The sequence below is a fragment of the Microchirus variegatus genome, assembly GCF_963457635.1.
Source record: "Microchirus variegatus genome assembly, chromosome: 1".
In the NCBI taxonomy this organism is placed as follows: Eukaryota; Metazoa; Chordata; class Actinopteri; order Pleuronectiformes; family Soleidae; genus Microchirus; species Microchirus variegatus.
In genome coordinates, this window is record NC_139802.1 from 1,072,182 (window position 1) to 1,092,500 (window position 20,319).

General features: G+C 39.7%; 1 protein-coding gene across 2 annotated transcripts; it reads left to right on the top strand.

The window, feature by feature from the left end:
• Positions 1-211: 211 nt before the first annotated feature.
• Positions 212-13,786, top strand: usp5 (ubiquitin specific peptidase 5 (isopeptidase T)). 2 transcript variants are annotated; one of them, XM_083891688.1, is made up of 20 exons: positions 212-395; positions 1,109-1,237; positions 1,347-1,413; positions 1,905-2,032; positions 2,281-2,426; positions 2,792-2,976; positions 3,752-3,846; positions 4,689-4,882; positions 5,143-5,214; positions 6,334-6,421; positions 6,571-6,696; positions 6,797-6,950; positions 7,664-7,826; positions 7,923-8,011; positions 9,337-9,522; positions 9,948-10,091; positions 10,497-10,639; positions 11,424-11,571; positions 11,812-11,896; positions 12,916-13,786. In XM_083891688.1, exons 1-20 carry the CDS (start codon positions 288-290, stop codon positions 13,007-13,009), a joined length of 2,544 nt encoding a protein of 847 aa, XP_083747814.1. In that variant the 5' UTR covers positions 212-287; the 3' UTR covers positions 13,010-13,786. The 2 variants fall into 2 exon arrangements, with proteins under 2 accessions (XP_083747814.1, XP_083747815.1); XM_083891689.1 differs by having other exon boundaries at positions 9,337-9,465.
• Positions 13,787-20,319: the final 6,533 nt, after the last annotated feature.

Consider the following 20,319-nt stretch of genomic DNA (forward strand, 5'->3'; position numbering starts at 1 on the left):
AATCACGCATCATATGATTGTTTGCCTTTTCAAAAACATATTTCAAAATCACCACCGTGCTCCTATTATACACATTACGGTGACGCCTGTGTCAGTCGGCGTGCGGGCAACTGAGTTCAATCGGCCTTCGTTCAACACAAGGCAGCATCTCATGATTCATTCAGCCGAACGCAGCCACCAGAAGACGGGCTAGACGACGGACACTCTTCCGAGCCGGTGAATTCAGAGGCGGGTCCAAACTCAGAGAAGCAAGTGTCCCACTGAAAGGCAGAACTATCTAGTTCGTCATGGCGGATGTCGGTGATGTTTTGATGTCGGTTTTGTCCACAATTCGGGTTCCGAAGCCCGGGGACCGTGTCCACAAAGACGAATGCGCCTTGTCATTTTCCTCGCCGGTGAGCCATCTTTCCTGTATAAACCAAAACGTCAGCTAACAAACGGTGTCTCTTTCACTCACTTCTCCATCACTTTCACGTTCTCTTGTCGTTGTGCGTTGTATCGTTATGTCAGTGTTGTCCTACTTTTAGCGCTGCTTTCATAGACATTTCTTTTGCGGCTAGCTAGCAGGCTAGCATCGAGCTAAGCTAATAATGCATTGTAACGGAAACATAGCTGCCGTAGCTTGTTAGCTAGCTAACTATGTTAGCATGTGCTGTCAAACTGGCTAGCAAACTGCAGTGTTTGTATGGTCAGAGAATAAAGACACGTTTATGCAAATTAGCCCATGCTATCTCAGTCGTATCTGCTTTTTTAGGAGCAACAAGACAACATCGAACCTGTGCTCAGCTGAATTGCATGTGTTGTTGGGATTTCTGCTTAATTTAAAATAAATAATAATAATAATAACCAACTTCAATTTTGCATCTTCATACATCCGGCTTTTGTCTCGTTTATTTTAGTGCCTTTATTTACTCTTATTTTCTGACAATGTGCCAAAACACCAAAGAAAATTCCCTATGTCTCATCCAGCCCATGGCAATAAAACAGAGTTGGAGTGAGTTGCCTAAACTTTAGCTCATGATGCTTCAGCTTTAGATTAAAAGTGTGTTTCAAGGTGAGGAGGTGTAATGATTGTTTTACCATCCACATGTCTTTTTTTTTTTTACAGGAAAGTGAAGGAGGGCTGTATGTTTGTATGAACAGTTTCCTGGGATTTGGGAGTCAGTATGTGGACAGGCACCATGCTCGGACTGGTCAGAGGGCTTACTTGCAAATCACCCGGACTCGTAAGGCAAAGGTGGACATTTAAATCATTTATGTTCTTCAAAACAGTGGTCATTTCTACCACAGTGCTTACTGACATTCATAAACACCCACTCATATCCCACCCTGTTCTATTCTTATAGAAGGAAGATGACACTAACTCTGGATCTGGACACCCCCCAAAGAAAAAGCCCACCAGGTTGGCCATAGGTGAGTCCATTTAAGATTGTTTATACCAAAACATGAATCTTTGAAGTAGATATGTATTGATCTGTTTGTGACACACAGCCTGCATGAGATAACCTGTTCAGAGACAGAAAGAAATAATAATAATAATTCAAAGGTGGTTTTGGGACACGTGGCCATATTATTTTGCTTAATATAATCTCAATCTGTCCTCAAGAACCATTAAAGACTGCCTCCTTTTCTGATGTCCTTTGACCTGCTGCAGTGTAACAGAAAACACACAAACACATAAACAGTGGACACATCTCTACAGTTGAACTTCATTTTGGTCCTGCAAACATGCATACAGAGCAGAGATGTGAGCTCTGGTCCCAGGTGGCCACAGCACACATTTTAATACCAGGTGTTAATATTGTCATTGAGCACTTTCCACTTGTGACTAGATCACTCAGGACTGATGTTAATACCAGGTCATAATACAGCCACAGTCAACAAGTTTTTTTTTATCTGTCCAGGGATTGAAGGAGGTTTTGATGTGGAGCAGGAACAGTTTGAGGAGGATGTTAAGGTGGTCATTTTACCAGACCGACAAGAAGTGACATCAGAGGATCTTGGTAGCATGCCGGAGGTTGTGAAAGAGCGGGTGAGAAACCTTGTATGTTTTTAGCAAGAAATATCATTCTGCTAAGTTTACCTCAATGGTAACTTTACAAATACATTTATACGATTTCTGCCAACATCGACAATCTTCATTGATCATGCATCATGTTTTAGTTTTATACACACAGACTTTTGTGTAGTAATATCATTAATCAATTGTTTCAGGGGTTTCCTCATGAGCATTTAGTCGGGTCTAATTAGTTCCTGTTGATTAATTTGCTGTCCCTTTAGGTGTCCCTGTCAATGGCGGGTATCATGGCAGCTGACTCAGTGTCTCATGCATTACAAGTTCAACAGTGGGACGGAGAGGTGAGACAGGAGTCGAGGCATGCACCTGACCTCAAACAGCTCGACAATGGACTCAAAATTCCTCCCAGGTGCGATGCGAGGTCACAACTGTTCCATAAATTAAACCCATGTTGCAGTTCCTTATAGATTAGTCACTTAATTAAAAAGCTGCTACTATATTTGATTCAAACTTGATGATTTTTGTTATTGCAATATCTGTCTCATAATTTTGTTGAACTCCTAGTAGTTGCAGTGCTTTAGTACAATTAGCAGAGTGATGCCTTGTTGTGTTAGTTTAGAAATGCTGTTGTGTCTCCTATAGCGCACATATTGGTCATAATAAGCTGTTCAGTAAGAATAAGTTGTTCAGCTTCATAAATCAAAACCTATAAGAGTGGTGAAAGAATAAAGGTTATTAACACAAAAACACGTTATTACTTTTTCTCCATCTTAGTGGCTGGCGGTGTGAGATTTGTGACCTCCAGGAGAACCTGTGGATGAACCTGACAGATGGCAAAGTGATGTGTGGTCGCAGGTATTTTGATGGCTCTGGGGGCAACAACCACGCTCTTCTTCACTTCCAGGAAACAGGATATCCACTCGCTGTCAAACTTGGTACCATCACTCCTGATGGAGCAGGTAAACAGATGGCATGCCCAACTTTTCTGTCAATAATAATATTCATATTTTTCAAGGACATAGTATGTTTGTGCCGGTGAGCCTCCTTTAATGCCATGATAAAGGTTCAGGGTAAATGTGACAGTAATGGTTATATAGGATTTTGACGATTGTTTTAAGAATATTAATATCACCCTGTATCATCTTCTCTCTATGTCCCTGTCTGTTTTTTTTCTGTCTTTCTTCTATTGACCGGCCATTTGTTTTGAAAAACAGCCAGACATTTTATGAAGGCAGTCTCAGGCTTTTTTGTGATTTCCTGCTCCACTTTGTATCATTGTCATGATGCCATGTGTGTCTGTCCAACTTTCCGTCCATATGTGTCCCATGCGTTTTTGTTAGACTCAGAAGATGCAGTGAGGCAAATTAAATGAATTATAGGTGATACTTGAGAACATGCAGTAAGAGAGTCTGCTATCTATGGTCACACTGGCTCACTTGATTTTTATTGACTCAACCTTCGAGAAATATGAGATACAACACACGATAACAAGATAAAGGTGAAATGTACTGCTAGCATTCTTCAATAGATATTGTTTGGTTGTGCTATTTGCCCTTTGTCCTTGTTTATTGTGTTTTTGTACAACCAATTGCAAAATATATTTCCCGATTTATTGACATTAAAGTTATGAACTCTTCTTTTGACCACATTAAGAAGAATCTTATATGGCAGCGATGTGTATTTGACTGAAACTCTTTCATGGCCTTTGATTGCCACCACTGTGTGTGATTACAGATGTGTATTCCTATGATGAGGATGACATGGTACTGGATTCCAAGTTACCAGAGCACCTCGCTCACTTTGGCATTAACATGATGACCATGGAGAAGGCAAGTTTGTAAATTTTTCTATGCTTTTTAATTCAAGCAGGCTATTTCATTAAGTGTAATTTATCTCTCGTTGACAATTTTCAATATCAGATCTGTCAATTTAGTCTTATTGTTTATCGGATATGATTTATAACCCCCAGAGTGTCACAGATATTGGATTTGTCTGCCGTTGATCACATATTATTACAAAACTGGGGGCTAGGTTTGTGGTTTTGAAAGCCACAGCAAACGCTTAACAACTGACACTGCTTTTGCCTTCTCAGAAACACTAATGGACACCACTTGAACTTGTTTTTTTTATTGGTATGTTTATTTTATATGTATGTGTATTGTTGTTATTATTAATCATGAACTTTGTTACTATTTCTTTATACTGGCTGGTCTTTTATGGCATATCAATTATCTGCCTCTATTTCCCCGTTTAGATGTTTCCCACCACAACAGTTTCTTCTCCAATTTCCTGCTGCCATTCATTTTATTGCCATCTACTTCTCCATTTACACAGAGTGCAGGCAACACAGTTGTCAAAATATATGTGACGTCTGTCTACCGCTGTTCACTGTGTAGTGTAATGTTGTTTCTTGTCTGGCTAATGTATTGCCGCACACGTTTAATGATGTAACACACACAGGGGGCATAGAAATTGTGCTGTACTAGGAACAGCAAGCGTAGTGATGATGAATTTTGTACTTTTTTGCCAGTCTGCCTGCTGTCATTATTACTTATATTGGCTATTTTCACTCATGATTCTCAGAACGTTGTCTGAAGCCTGCTGCATGTATTTTATTTGCTTGTGTCTTCCGTCCTTCACTTCCATATACAACTGATTTCTTTTTTATTAGACGGAGCGGACGATGACTGAGCTAGAGATTGCTGTGAACCAGCGTGTGGGTGAGTGGGAGGTGATCCAGGAGTCTGGGACAACCCTGCGTGCTCTGTTTGGCCCTGGCCTGACTGGCATGAAGAACCTAGGCAACAGCTGCTACCTCAACTCTGTCATGCAAGTGCTCTTCACTGTTCCGGACTTCCAGAGCAAGTCAGTACCCACGTTTTTTCTTCTTGCCTCCATGCTCCACCCTGTCCCTCTTATTTTGACCATGTTACTTATAGAAGTAGAGGACATTGTTAATCTGTATGCCAGGCGATGAAAAATATATGTATTTTACAATTAGTCATTGCAGCAGTAGAAGGGAATAATTTATTTTTCATTTCTTGAATATTCTAATCTTGAAACATTTAAGTCCAGCATTAGGAGTAAGATGCTGATAATTTGTATAATGTATTTATACTTAACAGGTACGTGTCTAACATCGACAAGATCATTGATGAAGCTCCAAGTGACCCCACCCAGGACTTTAAAACCCAAGTGTGAGTGTCATTGTGTGGCTGGTGATTTTCAATGGCAAGCTCTTGTTATCACCATCGAATGTCTGCATACACATGCACCCTGCCTTCTTTTTCAATTTTGTCTTGAAGATGTTGTCGTCATCATGCATTGTTGGTAAAAGAACCCGCTATTAAACGCAAACTCATCTCTGCATGAAAATGTACAGGATAAGTCGAGCAATTGGACTAATTAACTAAGTGACAAGTTGTGATGGTCTACAAGCATGAGTGGGGAATTGATTTGTTGAATGAAATGTGTCTAACTCTGCACAAGGTGGCGATATGCCCTCACTCAACTCTGAACCATTCTGAGTCTTCCTACCATCCATGATCTTGAAGCTGAAAAAACATAAAATCAGTCTTTTTCTGCTTTTACCTTCTTCTGTTTAAGGGGGGGGGGGGAATGTGGCATGTGTGCAGAGCCCGAGGCTAGCTGGAGTCTGGTCTGAGTAGTAATTTGACTAATTTGACACTCGCATTATCTGGGTGTGTTGGTCTGACTTTGAGAAATTAAATTTAATACCATTTCAGTCGTACTATCATGTTCACATGTATTTTAAAAGTCCAGTCATGTCAACATACTGATTTATGTTTCAGCTGTCAGGTACAAAGAATCAGACTCTTTCTTTTTTTGTGCCATTATGTTATGACAAGTTGAACAGTTATATTAAATGTTATTTTTGTCATTTATAGGGCTTAAATGAATGTGTTTCCAACTTAAACAAGAATATAGATGCCATCTTAAGTGGTGGAGCCTCTTTTTGAGAAAACAAAAGTGAAACCCAAGTCTGGTCTGGTCTAGTTGCACTTTGCAAATGTAACTTGACACTTTTGGCTCACATTGACATTTTAGTACTGCTTGATATTCAAGTGTGGTGCAGGTTTTCACAAAGTGTCTTTTATTATGCTTTTATCAGGATGTTATTGAATTTTTTGATTTGTTTGAATTAGTCTTCTCCCCTGTTAGACAACACACTCCCCCTGTGAGGTTTAAAAACCAAAAACTAATCTAGACTTATATCCAAATCTTATTTATGTGTGAAACTGAGGCATATTTTTGGCTGTCCAGTGATGTTCACTTTGTTCGATTGCTTCTCTCAGAGCCAAGCTTGGTTACGGTCTGTTGTCAGGAGAGTATAGCAAACCAGCACCAGACCCTGGAGATGAAAACGGTGCATCTGAACCCAGGGTAAGAGGAAATATTTATTCACAGTGTAGTTTTAGCAGATCTCCATGACATGCTTCGGATTTTACCTTTCAGACACGAGTGTGCATGTGGTCTTCTTTACATTAGCTCACACCATTGAAAAATCTGACTGTAAATGCTTTGTTTTGCAGGGAGACCAAATTGGCATAGCACCTCGAATGTTTAAAGCACTTGTTGGGCGGGGCCACCCAGAGTTCTCCACCAATCGCCAACAGGATGCTCAGGAGTTTTTATTGCACTTCATAAACATGGTGGAGGTAAAGGAGAACACTCTGCCTCTCCTACTCTTTTTTTTTTTTTTTTTTTTTTGATGATCAGCTTTTTGTTCATATTGCTCACTTTTTCTTTTACCCACAGAGGAACTGTCGCTCTGGAACCAACCCATCCGAAGCCTTCAGGTTCCTGGTGGAGGACAGGATTGTGTGTCAGCAGTCACAAAAAGCCAAGTACACTCAACGGGTAGATTACATGATTCAGCTTCCTGTGCCTATGGACCAGGCCACCAACACAGGTGATGCTCGAGCAGGATGCAGATTTATGTACAAGTTATATCCACTGAATGTTGATGTGCAGAGCACAATGATAAAGACTAGCAGACAAACAAGGCTATAAGGACAGTTTGTGAATCATCAGTTGTAGTTGTAGTTAAATGTTCAGTGCCGTAAAGAAGTCTGTTATCCTGATAAGAAATGGAAGTCACTTTTAGTTTATATTATCAACAGCTGAAGCAGTAAAGCATAACATCCCATCACCTTTGTTGCTTATATTGATCTTCAGAGTTCTGAATATAGAAATATAGATATTGGATTATTTTATTGACCATAAGAACATAATTTAAACACTTGGGTACGAGGATCTGGTCATTACACTACTAACCTAGATGTGTACTAGTACTGATTTTACAATTGAAGAGTAAAGTTTTTAGTGATTTAGTATGGGCAGTGTATTTCTTGAATTTTTATTGTCTATTCTCTTTATCATCTCAACTTCGCTGTATCTTAAGCATTTCTGCATTTCAATGGTATAATAAGCCTCAGCAGTTTTGTGATGAAGCAATAATGTAATATTCAACCACTTGTGATGAATAATGTCCCACATCTATTGACACATGTATTTAAACGATGTGTCATGTGAATACTTTGAACAGTTCAATTGTCCCAGACGTTTGATGTGCAAGTGTATTTTAAACGTTGCTTTTCTCCCATTCACATATTGCTGCAACAGAGGAGCTTCAGGAGGCAGAGCGCCGGCGGGAGGAGGGCGACTCATCAGCCCCTACAGTGCGTGCACAAATCCCCTTCGCTGCTTGCATGGCGGTCCTCAGTGAACCAGAGGTTCTCACAGATTTCTGGAGCTCAGCTGTCCAGGCCAAGACTACTGCTACCAAGTATGATGCAAACAACCATTCACATACTGGAAGACTATAACCGTAACAATCATTGCGATAAATGTGTTAATATCAGCTTGTGGCTCCTTTTTTCAGAACAACCCGCTTTGCCTCTTTCCCCGACCACCTGGTTATCCAGATTAAGAAGTTTACCTTTGGCCTTGACTGGGTGCCTAAAAAACTGGGTGAGGAAACATTTCACTAAATTTGTGATGTTACTCTTTCTGTGTGTTAGATTAATCTTTTTACTTGTGTAAATGTGTGTTCTTTCTGAAAGGTCCACAGTCTGTATGTGAAATATGTGAAAACTCCTGAAACGCATACAAATTGTAATGTCATAGATTTATATAGGGGATCGGCGTTATTTATCATGATTTATATTCTATGGCCAAGCCACAGTATATAACGAAGCAACTCATTCTTTTAATCGGCAACCTTTAAAAAAAAAAAATGGGGTTGAATAGTATGGATTCTGTTTACGAACCTAAAAATCATTGTCACAGTGATGCCACTCAGCCAACAGCAAGTTAAGTCGAGGTGTTTTACATAAAATAATGTAAGACTAGTTCACATTTTTCACTTTTTCAGGACTGTGTGGATAAAGTAATCTGATCACCAATTCAGATTTTCAAATCAGAACTGTGTCACTTCAGTTTGATATCCTGGATCAGATGTATATCCAGGACGTGGCCGAACAACATTAGTGCAAACAGTCTATTTGGAATCCATGCAGCTTTTTTGGCAATTCACAAAATGCTGAGCACTATCATCATTAGCCTGCACATCACAGACAGCGTGGCAAAACCAGATGCCGTTTACACTTGCAGATGTAAACATGAACAATCTGATCTGATCTGTACTGAATCGGAGCTGAATGATGTGGCTGTTAAAGTCAGCGACTGAGGAAAATACAAAAAAGAGCCTGTTGTTGTATGTAGTTTCTGTCATTAAGGTTCTCTCTATCAAAAAAATAACTAAATACCTAGTTTGTTGATGTTGGGGAAACAGCATGGCATCATGGGAATTTTTGTTTTGCTATCCGTTTGCCGTGAGCTTTACAGGGAGAATTTCTGCGGCAGAACACGCAGCAAATGACAATGAGTAGTCATGGTCTATTAGTGATGAATACACACAATAAAACACAAGCAAACGACAACACACAGGCTAACTACAGAATATTTCCTTCCTTTCTCTGATGTTTCGTAGAGGTTTTGGTCCAGAACTTAAAGCAGCGATGGTAAAGCACATGACGCCATTAGTGTTAGAGGCCACTGTACTTTCTGGGGTCCTTGGAAATGCATCTTCCAACTTCAAATTGAGTCAGCCTCAATATCTGAGTAATGGATGACACCCTTAAACACATAGAGACAAAGTGACTGTCTCTCTCTTAAGCATCAAGGTTGTGGGTTTGTTGATGTTGAAGCTAAAACTTACATCAACAAATGTAGTATTTGGGCTGTTTTGACAATAACAGTAGTTTTGAGTGCTGTGTGATTTTTCTTCCTTGCAGATGTGAGTATAGATGTCCCTGATACTCTGGACCTGAGTGCACTACGTGCAAATGGACAGCAGCCAGGGGAGGAGCTTCTACCTGAGGTGGCCCCACCCTCACTCGTGACCCCTGATGTGGAGGTCAAAGGTATCCTGGGTTTCCACGGCAACGAGGAGGACGACTCGCTCTACTCCCCACTGCTGTGTCAGTCTGTCTGTCGTTTCTGCTCTTTTCCTTCCTCTTCTGTGACTTATTTGTCCATCCTTTTTCCAACTTTTCTTCATTTCTGCCTTTTCTGTTTTCTCGAGTCCTTCTGTTGCCTTTTTTTATTACATTTTTTACTTTATATCATGTGATGTCATTTTTTTTATTTAGCAGAAGCCACATGCTTCTAGTTCTGTTTTGGTTGACTATAAATTGATGTCTCCATACATTAATTTGTTTACACCATTTTGTCAGTTTATTTTTGAATTTTTGTTGATAAGGATGCGTTCTGCACAGGGAAAATTACGAACAATACTATGCTTAGTAAAGTATCAGTGATTTTCTGAAAAAAAAATGTAATCGGTAAGTAATAATTGAAGTAAACATTGAAGTAATTCAACCTTTTCCTCTCAACGTACACTCAGCTCCAGTCCTTGATGACGCCACTGTGTCCCAGTTAGGTGAAATGGGATTCCCCCTGGAGGCCTGCAGGAAAGCAGTGTACTACACAGGAAACACTGGAAGTGATGCTGCTATGAACTGGATCATGAGCCATATTGATGACCCAGGTGTGTAGAGCAGTGGAATCCACGTGAAGTCTTACTGATTCTAATCTTTGTTCTATAGATTATGCATGTGAATATGGAGAATCCGTCAGTGCAAGGAAAACTTTTTGGTCCTTGTTTCTATTTTTAGTTTGAGCTGTTTTTGTTGCCGACAGGTAGAAGAGATGGAACACGATGACAGAAATGCATCTCTCCACTGTAACTCCATCTTTGCATCCAATGTTTCTTTCCCAACTGTAAACAATATTCAAATATGTTTTTTTTAGGTGTTTTGTTTTGATGCAGATTAATTCTGATGGATTCAAAACGCTCTGCTGGTTGTCATTATTATCTGTGAATGCCGTTTTTGAATAAAAGGTAGTAGAATGTATAAAGCATTAATGTTCTCCTCTTTCTGATTGTCCACAGACTTTGCGGCCCCGCTGGTGTTGCCAGGCTGCAGCTCTGGCCCTGGGACCACTCCCACGGAGAGCATTTCTGAGGAGCACCTGGCAACCATCGTCTCCATGGGTTTCAGCCGAGACCAAGCAACCAAAGCACTTCGGGCCACGGTTAGACTCCAACTCTGAACAGAGAGAGATGTCATTCATTTCAACACATATCGCTCAGTGCAGTTTCTTTTATTTATCACAACTGACCTGAATATAAATAGGCACTAATGGCCATTTTCCACTATGATCCCAGCTTTCCAACCCTTGCCAAGCCACGCTTTAGGCTGGTTTTCCACTACAAAAATAGTCCCTCCTCAACGTGCATGGAGTCATGACTGCACAGCTGCGTGAAACGGCAGTGACTTCGTTTTACACGCGACACACTTGTAAAGCAGTTGTTTTCAGTTACACTGAATAATTAGAATCACTTAATTAAAACTATTTGTTCAGTACTTCCTCCATGACCGGAGCACAGACTCTGTCTGACACAGTCACTGAACTGAAATACAGCATCGGGGTTTGTGATGACACTCGCGATCAGCAGTGCGGGACAAACACCCAGACTACTCTGTAAAATATTGAGATTTTAGACATTTCTCTTGTAATTTTTGGAGATTAACCCACGTTTTTAGGATTGTTAAATGTTTTTAACTGATCTACAGTCCGGCATTCTTTCGGCTTTTGCCGGCAGTCTGGCGACATCACGCATAGCGCCCGCTCAGCTCGCTTGGAACCTCGCAAGAGCGGTTACTAAAAAAACGTAACTGGTACCGCCGGTCGAGCCCGTCGAAACACGCCAAAATATCCTTCAGCAACTTTAAAATCCTCTCAGCCACTGAAAGAAATGTCATCGACTGTGTTTGGACTCATCACAAATCTCAATGAATTGGTTTTCATTTCTTAGAGTAATATCCTGGACCGTGCAGTAGACTGGATCTTCTCCCACCTCGATGACCTGGAGTCCATGGATGTGTCTGAAGGAGGTCGCTCAGCTGCAGAGAGCGAGGGTCGGGATCCTCCTCCTGGACCTCGTGTCAGAGACGGAGCAGGCAGTAAGTCAAAGAGAGCGAGGGATGAGATGAGACAAAATTCAGAACAACATTTACCTCAGATTATATTCTTACCAATCAGTTGTGGGAAAGTGATTAGAAACGTGACCTTTAGACAACTGCATTAACTTTTAGAGTTGTATGTTCTTCCGTCAGTCACGTTTCAGGTCTTGTTTTTATACTTCCTTTGTATTTATAATTAAAGTTAACCCTGTGTTTGTTTTCATCCTGTTTTTCATCCAGAGTACGAGCTGTTTGCATTCGTCAGTCACATGGGAACAAGCACAATGTGCGGCCATTACGTCTGTCACATCAAAAAGGATCAACAGTGAGTGTGTTTTTTCTCTTTTTAACTTGTGTTTGTGACTTAGAGATATTTTACAATGTCAAAGTGTTGTGTGCATTTAGAAAGCATAAATAATAATTAAAAAAAACGTTGGAGGAATCAAACCTTACAAGAAAATAAATGGCATTTTTATCTTTTATGTTAAGTTTTCCTGAAGCAACAATAATATAAATGAGTTCCCGTCTAAGGAATGATATGCTTTCTGTTCTCAAAGCAGTTGTTTATTTATTCAGTGTCAGGGGGAATTGTTAAAGTGTTATGCAGTAGATGATTTCATGTTTCCTCAGCAGGGGGCACCACTCTCCAGGTCTGCTTTAAATGATTAAACCTTTCCAAAACATCTCATGTGAACACAGTGAAACTTCAATTCTTATTTGTTGTTTTTTTTATCCACTTGGGAAGTAAACACATTTTATTTTATGTCTTTTTAAATATATATATAGGCCACCATTCGATTTGTTGTTTTAGCAGTGCTATAACGACAATAGAGGATAATTATTTCTATTTCACTTTACTTTAACACATCCAGAAAATATGTATGCAGTTTTTTCAGGAAAAATTCTCTACAGGTGTCAAGTATTTAGCGTGATCTACCCTTACACTTGAACAATAACACAGCTCTGTAAATACTGGAGTGGAACTTTAATTAATGTTACTGCTAAATCCTGTGTTTGTCCTACTATTTCATTTAAAGAAATATCTGCTGTAAAAAACATCTGCTGTCTATTACACCAGGTTTATTCAAGACATGCTTGAGCATTACATACACATGTTGCATGAGTTAAACTCATTGACGGCTCGCTAATATATAAGAGCAGCTTTAAGTCGCATCACTTCATTCCAAATTCACATGATCACATAATTTAACTTTTGCACAGTACTGTATAAAATGCTTAATGTCTTCTGTCAAGGTTTTTTTTAAATGTGATGTTTTTGTTTATTTGGTTAGAGCAGGTTTTACCAAACAGATGTCAACGAACTATGCGTCCTCTCTGTTTCAGGTGGGTGATCTTCAACGATCAGAAGGTGTGTGCTTCAGAGAAACCTCCCAAAGACCTGGGTTACCTCTACTTCTATCGGAGAGTGGCTGAATGAGACAAGGGAGTGTTGAACACACACAACACAACATTCACAGTCACATCCCAATAAGCTAATTACGAATCCCCCTGGCACGCTTTACAGTGACTTAAGTGTAAATAAACCCCTCAGATCGCATATATACAAATAAACTGGTGCAGATGTACAGATGAGGTGTTTGGGGAGGGGGTGGCAAATCATGAGCCTGTTTTTAAAAAAACAAATTTAGTCATGTAATATCTGGTCTTTTTTTTTTTACAGATTAAATTGAGAACTAATGATCTGTGAAAAGATTTGTTCCAGCTTTTACTCTGTAAATTAATCCAGAGAATTCATGAAACAAGCACCCATCACTTTTGTTTCTTTGTCCATTCACTCATTCTTAATACATTTGTTGAAGTGCCACTATTAACCATTTCCTGAACAGTTTCCTCTGCACCTCCCCATCAAGTTAATGCTTCCAGCCCCCTCTTCTTTTATTGGACGGTTACAGCTCGGTGTCTCCCACCTTCTCCTCTGTCTGTTTGAGTGAGGGTGTAAAACCAATTCAACCATTTAAAAAGAAACGGAAATGTCAGGAAATCAAACATTAAATAACAGATCAAATGTGTGTCTCAAAGGCTAAATAATAATAATAATAATAAAATAAAATAAAAAGTCAAAACACCAAATTCACTTTTTTTGTTAAAGGTTTGGTGAGGGTGATATTTGGGTCATATTTGTTTTTCTGTTTTTATTTTGCAAACACATCCTTTGTTATTTTTGCTGTGACAAATAAAGAAGTGTCTTTCTGTCGTTCTGCCATCTTCTCAATCTGTGCATCATGGATTTTTACTGCGACTCACTGCTCTATTTTTTTCTATTTTAATTAAATTATTGGCTCCAAAGTCACAAACGTAAACATCACTTGTGTAGTTTTAGGTATTTGTAAATAGGCGACTGAGCTCTGCGTCATATAAAAATGGCACAGTTTTTACAACCCTAGACCTAGTTTACAAGAAGGTGCATGCACGAAGAGAAGCTCGGCTTTGCATTGGCCCACAACTTTCTCAAGTGCATGTTTCTCTCCCGTCTTCCGCCTTCTACAATTTTTTTTGCATCCTTGTGCTCATGATTTTGTTGAAGTACCACAACGAGAGTTTGAGGAAAGACCTTGGCCTTTAAAGCAGCACAGAAACACTGCCTGGAAATTACGGTAAGATTTAATCTTAAATTAAAGAATCAAGGTTTTTTTATGTTGTTTAATAAATATTTGAGCGATTCGGCGTGACCGTTCTGAAGTCTTCCGTCTGTTGTTGCGTCGTAAAGTTTAACTCGACCTTAAAAAGCAAATGCATCAGCTTGACATTAAAAAAGGTTTCTAATTTGTAATTCTCTCTTTTTATGTCTAGTAATGACCACAAGGATGTAATAAAGCTGTTTAAAAGACGAAATATGTGCAGTGTCTCCAGACCTTAAGTGTGAATATCTCATTGTATTCTTAAAACGAGCTTCATGATTTCAGTCTATATTTGCTCTTTACTCTGTAAAGTGAAACATACTGAGCACGCGTTAAAGGAACAAATCATTTTGGAAACCGTTATGTGGAAAATCAGTGTGAAATTGAGTTATTGAAGTTATTAAACTGCTGAAATCATGAGACCTCTGTTAGAGTGCAATCACAAAAAGCGATAAATAATTGGCCAGAAATTCTGTGAGAATGACTTATTGATGTAGTTTGTAAAACCTTTAATGCTCAATCAAGTCAATTTGTAACAAGTTTGCAAAAAAAAGCCTCCGACGTGTTTTACTAATCATATTCAAAGACATAAAAAAGCTTCTTTTTTGTTGTAAAACTTTAATATCCATGTGAAGCACGTTTTTAGATGTTCTAATTCACAGTGAGAGAGGAAGGAAGTAGAGAAGTTGCTTAGTGGTTAGAGATTGCTGTTTGTTGACGAGATGCACAAAGCAGTTCTGAAAGAAATCAAACCATGAACTACTTTTTTAAATTTGTTTGCGTTCAATGATCATTTGTGTCTGTTTTTTTTTAGATCCAACGTTAAGAATGAAGACCTTTCCCTGGTTTTGGTTTGGTGAGTTTATAACTATTGTCATTTGTGTTCACTTTTTTAATCTTCTTTGTGAAATAATGTATGAATTACTCGTCTGCAATTCAAGCAGATCCTTTTCATATTCAGTATTCACTTTTCTTAAGGTAATAGAATGTATGCAGAGAGATTGTGGCGTCTCCTGCGAGTGTGTGATTCCAATCGCAGCGCGCTTCAAAAACGTTTTCTCTGTGCAGTGGTGGGTGCAGTCTCGGCTGCAGGCAAAGTCATCCTCACAAAACCCGGCCAGCGTCTCACTCTGGAGTGTGGGAGCAGCAGCTCCTACAGGAGCCTGGAGTGGTTTCATGGAAGGGACCTGATTATTTATGTCAACGGAAAGTCTGGCTTCCCTCGCAAAGGTAAGTCATAGACGCAGCACCGTTTAAAGAAAAAAAAAAAAATCACCATTGTCACTGGTTACATCACATCACGTTCTCCGTTTTACAGGCACGGTCGCCATCCAGACAAGGACGAGGTTGAGGCAGGGGAGTGATCTGGAGATCTCTGATGTGAAGAAAGAAGATGCTGGAAAATTTTCTTGCAAGTTAGACGAGTATTCTCAAGACTACGAACTTCTTTTGGTTTCAGGTTAGCAGCAGATGCAAAGGACACTACACTTTATATGCACAGTGAATACACATGTCTTTGATAGAAATCCTCTACTCACTTTATGCCTAGTTACTTACTGTAGATTTGAAAATAGTTAAAGATGCATTATGTAATAAATTTAAAGCAAATGGCCATAAAATCCTCTTAATATGTCGCAGAGACTGAGGAATAATGTTCATATAACAAACTGAACTCAAGTATAGCCAAAATATTTGCATTGCAAACTGCAAATCATGTTTTGGCATGTGGCGCCACCTACCGCCGTCTACCAATCATTGCAGTCAGTAGAGTCTCAGCTGCCGAGCGACCACGGGTTGCCAGTTACGTCAAAAAACGAAACCCAAAAGACCTCGGTATTTTGAATTTGAATGTAGTAACTGTTTTTGGCCACATTCTTACATATGGCACCTTTAATGAAAATAAGAATGAGTATATTGGCTCTGGTCCATCAAATAAAAATCCTACTATTACAAATAGGTAGATGGACAGATGGATAGACAGATAGATAGATAGATAAATGGGTGATTGTATCATCTTTTCCACCTCAGTTTTTATTGTCAGCTTCTTTTTTAAAAACTTGTCTCTGAGCCCAAGCTGAGATATCATCAAGTTTATTCCTCAAACTTTACAAAACTATATTCTACAATTATTTGCACAAGCTGTGAAGACGATTAACCCGATCTCTCATCTGAAACCGATTCGGTTGATATTATGATCTAATATCTGCAATGTTCACGCATTTCACACTAATACATTCAATTATGTAAAGATACAATTATCATACACAACACAAAGTACAATACAAAACAGCTCATACATATTTCATTAAAGAGCAGTGCAGAAGATTTCTCCTGACTATGGTGTGTACCACGGTGCTGTTAAAGCTGAAAAAACAAATCTGAGGCACTTAAGAAGGTGATGAGTTAAATTGGCATCAATATTTCCCAGCGACTGTATTACATCAGCAGTAAAAACCATGGAGATCTTCATTAGAAAACAGAGTGTAATGTGTTTTTAAATTCAATCACCCCGTTCTGCCGTATGGGATCACGTCTCCTCACCGTGTTTCCTCGCTGTTCTCTCGTCTCTGTGTCAGTCTCGTCCAGTCCACCTGACGAGCTTCGTCTGGGCAGGAAGGCCACTCTCCAGTGTGAGGTATCGGGCCTGACCCCGGACTCCATCGTGCAATGGACGAGGCCAGACGGACGCAAAGACTCTGGAACGGTTCATCTTAATCCCGTGACCCTCTCAGACCGAGGGACGTGGGTGTGTGTGTTCTCTTACGACGGAGAGACATTCAGAGAAAGCTTTGACCTCAAAATTGAAGGTAAAACACGATGCTTCTGCCAAGTGGCAACCAACTGTAATGTCACTCATAAGAATCTTTGGGCTGAACATGACACCTATTGGTCCAGACCACGTGTGTCAAACTCGAGGCGCGGGGGCCAGATGTGGTCCGCCACGTCATTTTATGTGGCCCGCGAGTGATTAATTGGTCTTAAAAATCTGTGTTAAAATAGGTCTATGCTGCTTTAAGGCGTGCGTTGACCATAAACTACATTTCCCACAATGCACGGCGATTGCGTTACCCGCGAAGTGACGGCATCGCCATCGTGGACCAAGTTACATCTCTAACGCATCATATTTGTAAATTGAATAAGTAATAAATACAGAAAGTTATTTAGCAATATGTTACGGGGTAATTACCTTTATTTTTACATTATATTTGGCTACATTTATTCTGTATGACAGTTACATCTGACCCTTTGAGGGTAACAATGATGCTGATGTTGCCCTCAGTGAAAATGAGTTTGACACCCCTGGTCCATACCAACTGTCAATCACCCTGGTGTCCACCTGTATGTGCTGTACTTTATCATCTATTTTCCTCTAAATGGAAACATAATTTACACAACTGACTGAAATGTATAAATCGAAGACTTCCATCAAGACTGAGTTATTTTTGCAATCAGAGGAGTCGCCTCCTGGTGGCTATTCAATATCGTTTTACTTACTACTGTGTTTGGCTTTAACCAGCAAACTGAGGAAGACATTTTATATACGGTCTATGATATCTATCTACCAAAGATCTTGGAATATGTTTTTTCTTTCCCGTGTGGTCAACGAGGAAATGAAAGATTTGTTGCGTTTTTCGTGTTTCAGAGTCTGAACCGCTGACGACGTCACCTACCCAGAGTTCAAACCAGGACCCTAAGACGCCGTGCACCAACTGTGCGTAAAAGTGCTTCCATTAATGTGTGCAAATCTTCCTTATGTACATGATGATGTGTGATGATTGATTGATTTTCCTGGTGTTCTGCCCCCGGGGTCAGGTTCCTGTTCTCCCCCTGGATGCACCGACCCTCAGCCCACTGTTGGTCTGCCTGGGTGGTGGCTGTGGGTCGCAGTAGGAGTCGGCAGCTTCTTTGTGCTTCTCCTCATGGTCTGCATTATTGTTTTGTGCGCGAGAAACCGCAGAAGGAAGGTAAGTGAGGTTTTTATTTTGATTGAAATGATTAATGTCTGAGCAGGAGTTCAAGGAACAAAGCAAACATTTATTTTGTCATTTTCTTTCCCACTGTAGAGAAAATTCCAGAGGATGAAGAATGAGCGTCAATCAGAGAGGCCCAAAGCGTACTGCCAGTGTAACTGGTACATTTAAAAAAAAAAAAAACTAAAAAAACCTTTTACCTCCTCTCCAGTAATCTCTGTTCACTTTCTAAAAGTCTGTATTCACTTCATACTAATGTCTCTTTGACCTTCATTTTCACAGAGCACTTCATTATTGTGTCGTAATTAGTGTGAAAACGTCCTCCACCTTCCTCTCTTTATCACAGCCCGACAGCTGCGGCCAAACCGCGGCAAGGACGTCACAAAGGGAAGCCGTCGGCTCTGCCTCTGAAACCTCTGCTAATGCAGTGACACATGAAAGACAGATCGAAAAGGAAGGAGCAAAAAGAAAAAGAGGAGGAGATGGAGATTAAGAAGAAGAAGAGAGAGAGAGAAAGTGAAACAGAACCCCAGAGTGAATGTGGCGTGAATGTAAATGGGCTTTGATGAAAATGAAATCAAATATACTGATGTTGACACTTTGAGCTGTTTCACCAAATATAACCAGTGGAGTGAATGTGACTGAGGCCTAAGTTCCACTGCCACCTTTATGCAGCATATGAATATATAATCTCTATAGACGGCTTCATCAAATCCAAGTGTACTGCATTTATACTTTTTTCCTCTGTCGTGTTGCTTTGTATTTGAATGATATTGTTTGCCTTTGTTTCTGTTAGTTTTAAATGGACTGAAGAATTGCACCGAATCTGTTTTTTTCCCACTCAGTAAATAAACTACATGGAAATTGTCAATTATTTCTATGATTATTTCTAATGGAACAAGGAAACTTAAGGTAATTTTATTGTATCATAACATGATTTCAATCCACACATGTATTGGTGGTAAATATCTAAACTGGTGCAAAACAGTGCAGCTGTTCATACAAGTACTGTGCTACATACAGCAGTATAAGTACACGGCAGTAAACACCTGTTTCATACAAGACCCCCAATGACATACATACAGTACTGTGCAGAAGTCATTAGATTTGTTGTTTTAGAAATGCTTTAACGACAATAGAAGATACATATTTATATTTCACTTTACTGGAACACATCCAGAAAATATGTATGCAGCTTTTTGCGGTTTAAAAAAAAAAAAAAAAAACATCCTCTGCAGGTGTCGAGTATTTATCATGATCTACCCTGACACTTGAACAATAATTCAGCTCTGTTAATACTGCAGTGGAAGTAGTAAATCCTGTGTTTGTCCTTTAAAAACTATTTCCTTTAAAAGAAATATCTGCTGTAAAAGAAAAAACGTCTATTACACCAGGTTTATTCAAGACATGCTTGAGCTTTACATACACATGTTGCATGAGTTAAACTCGCTAATATATAAGAGCAGCTTTAAGTCGCATCACTTCATTCCAAATTCACATGATCACATGACAGAAAAAACAACAGAGCTGGTGGTGGTGCCTGAAACGTTTGCACAGTGAACTCGTATATGTACAAACCCACATCCACACATGGTACATGCATACACACAGTCCTGACACACACATACATACACACGGTTCATAGAAACACACACAGGCACACTGTACGGTGTTCTGTGCATACATACATACAGCAAATACAGCACATACACCAAATAATAGCATAATAATAACCTATTAACCTATAAACTATGTTTCCCCTCTTTTTTTACAAAACATATGACAAACAACCTGAAATTTCTTAACAAAAATGAGTGCAATTTCAACAATATTATACCTGAGTTAACCATTTACAGGAATCTGTAACTGAAAAATACAATTTGTCAAATTATCTCAAATTCATCCTGGGGGCCGGATTGAAGCCACTGGTGGGCCGGTTCTGGCCTGCGGGCCGTACGTCTGACACCCCTGTTATAGACAGCACATGCTTACAAACAGTGTGGGAAATACCCATTAATAATCGGGGGGGGGGGTCCCATCTCCCATCTCCCATTTGTTGCGCAATACTGTGTCACCACCCCCATGTGCCACGCTGCAGTATCGGCTATCTTCCCTGTCAGGTGTGGGCTTGTGTGTGG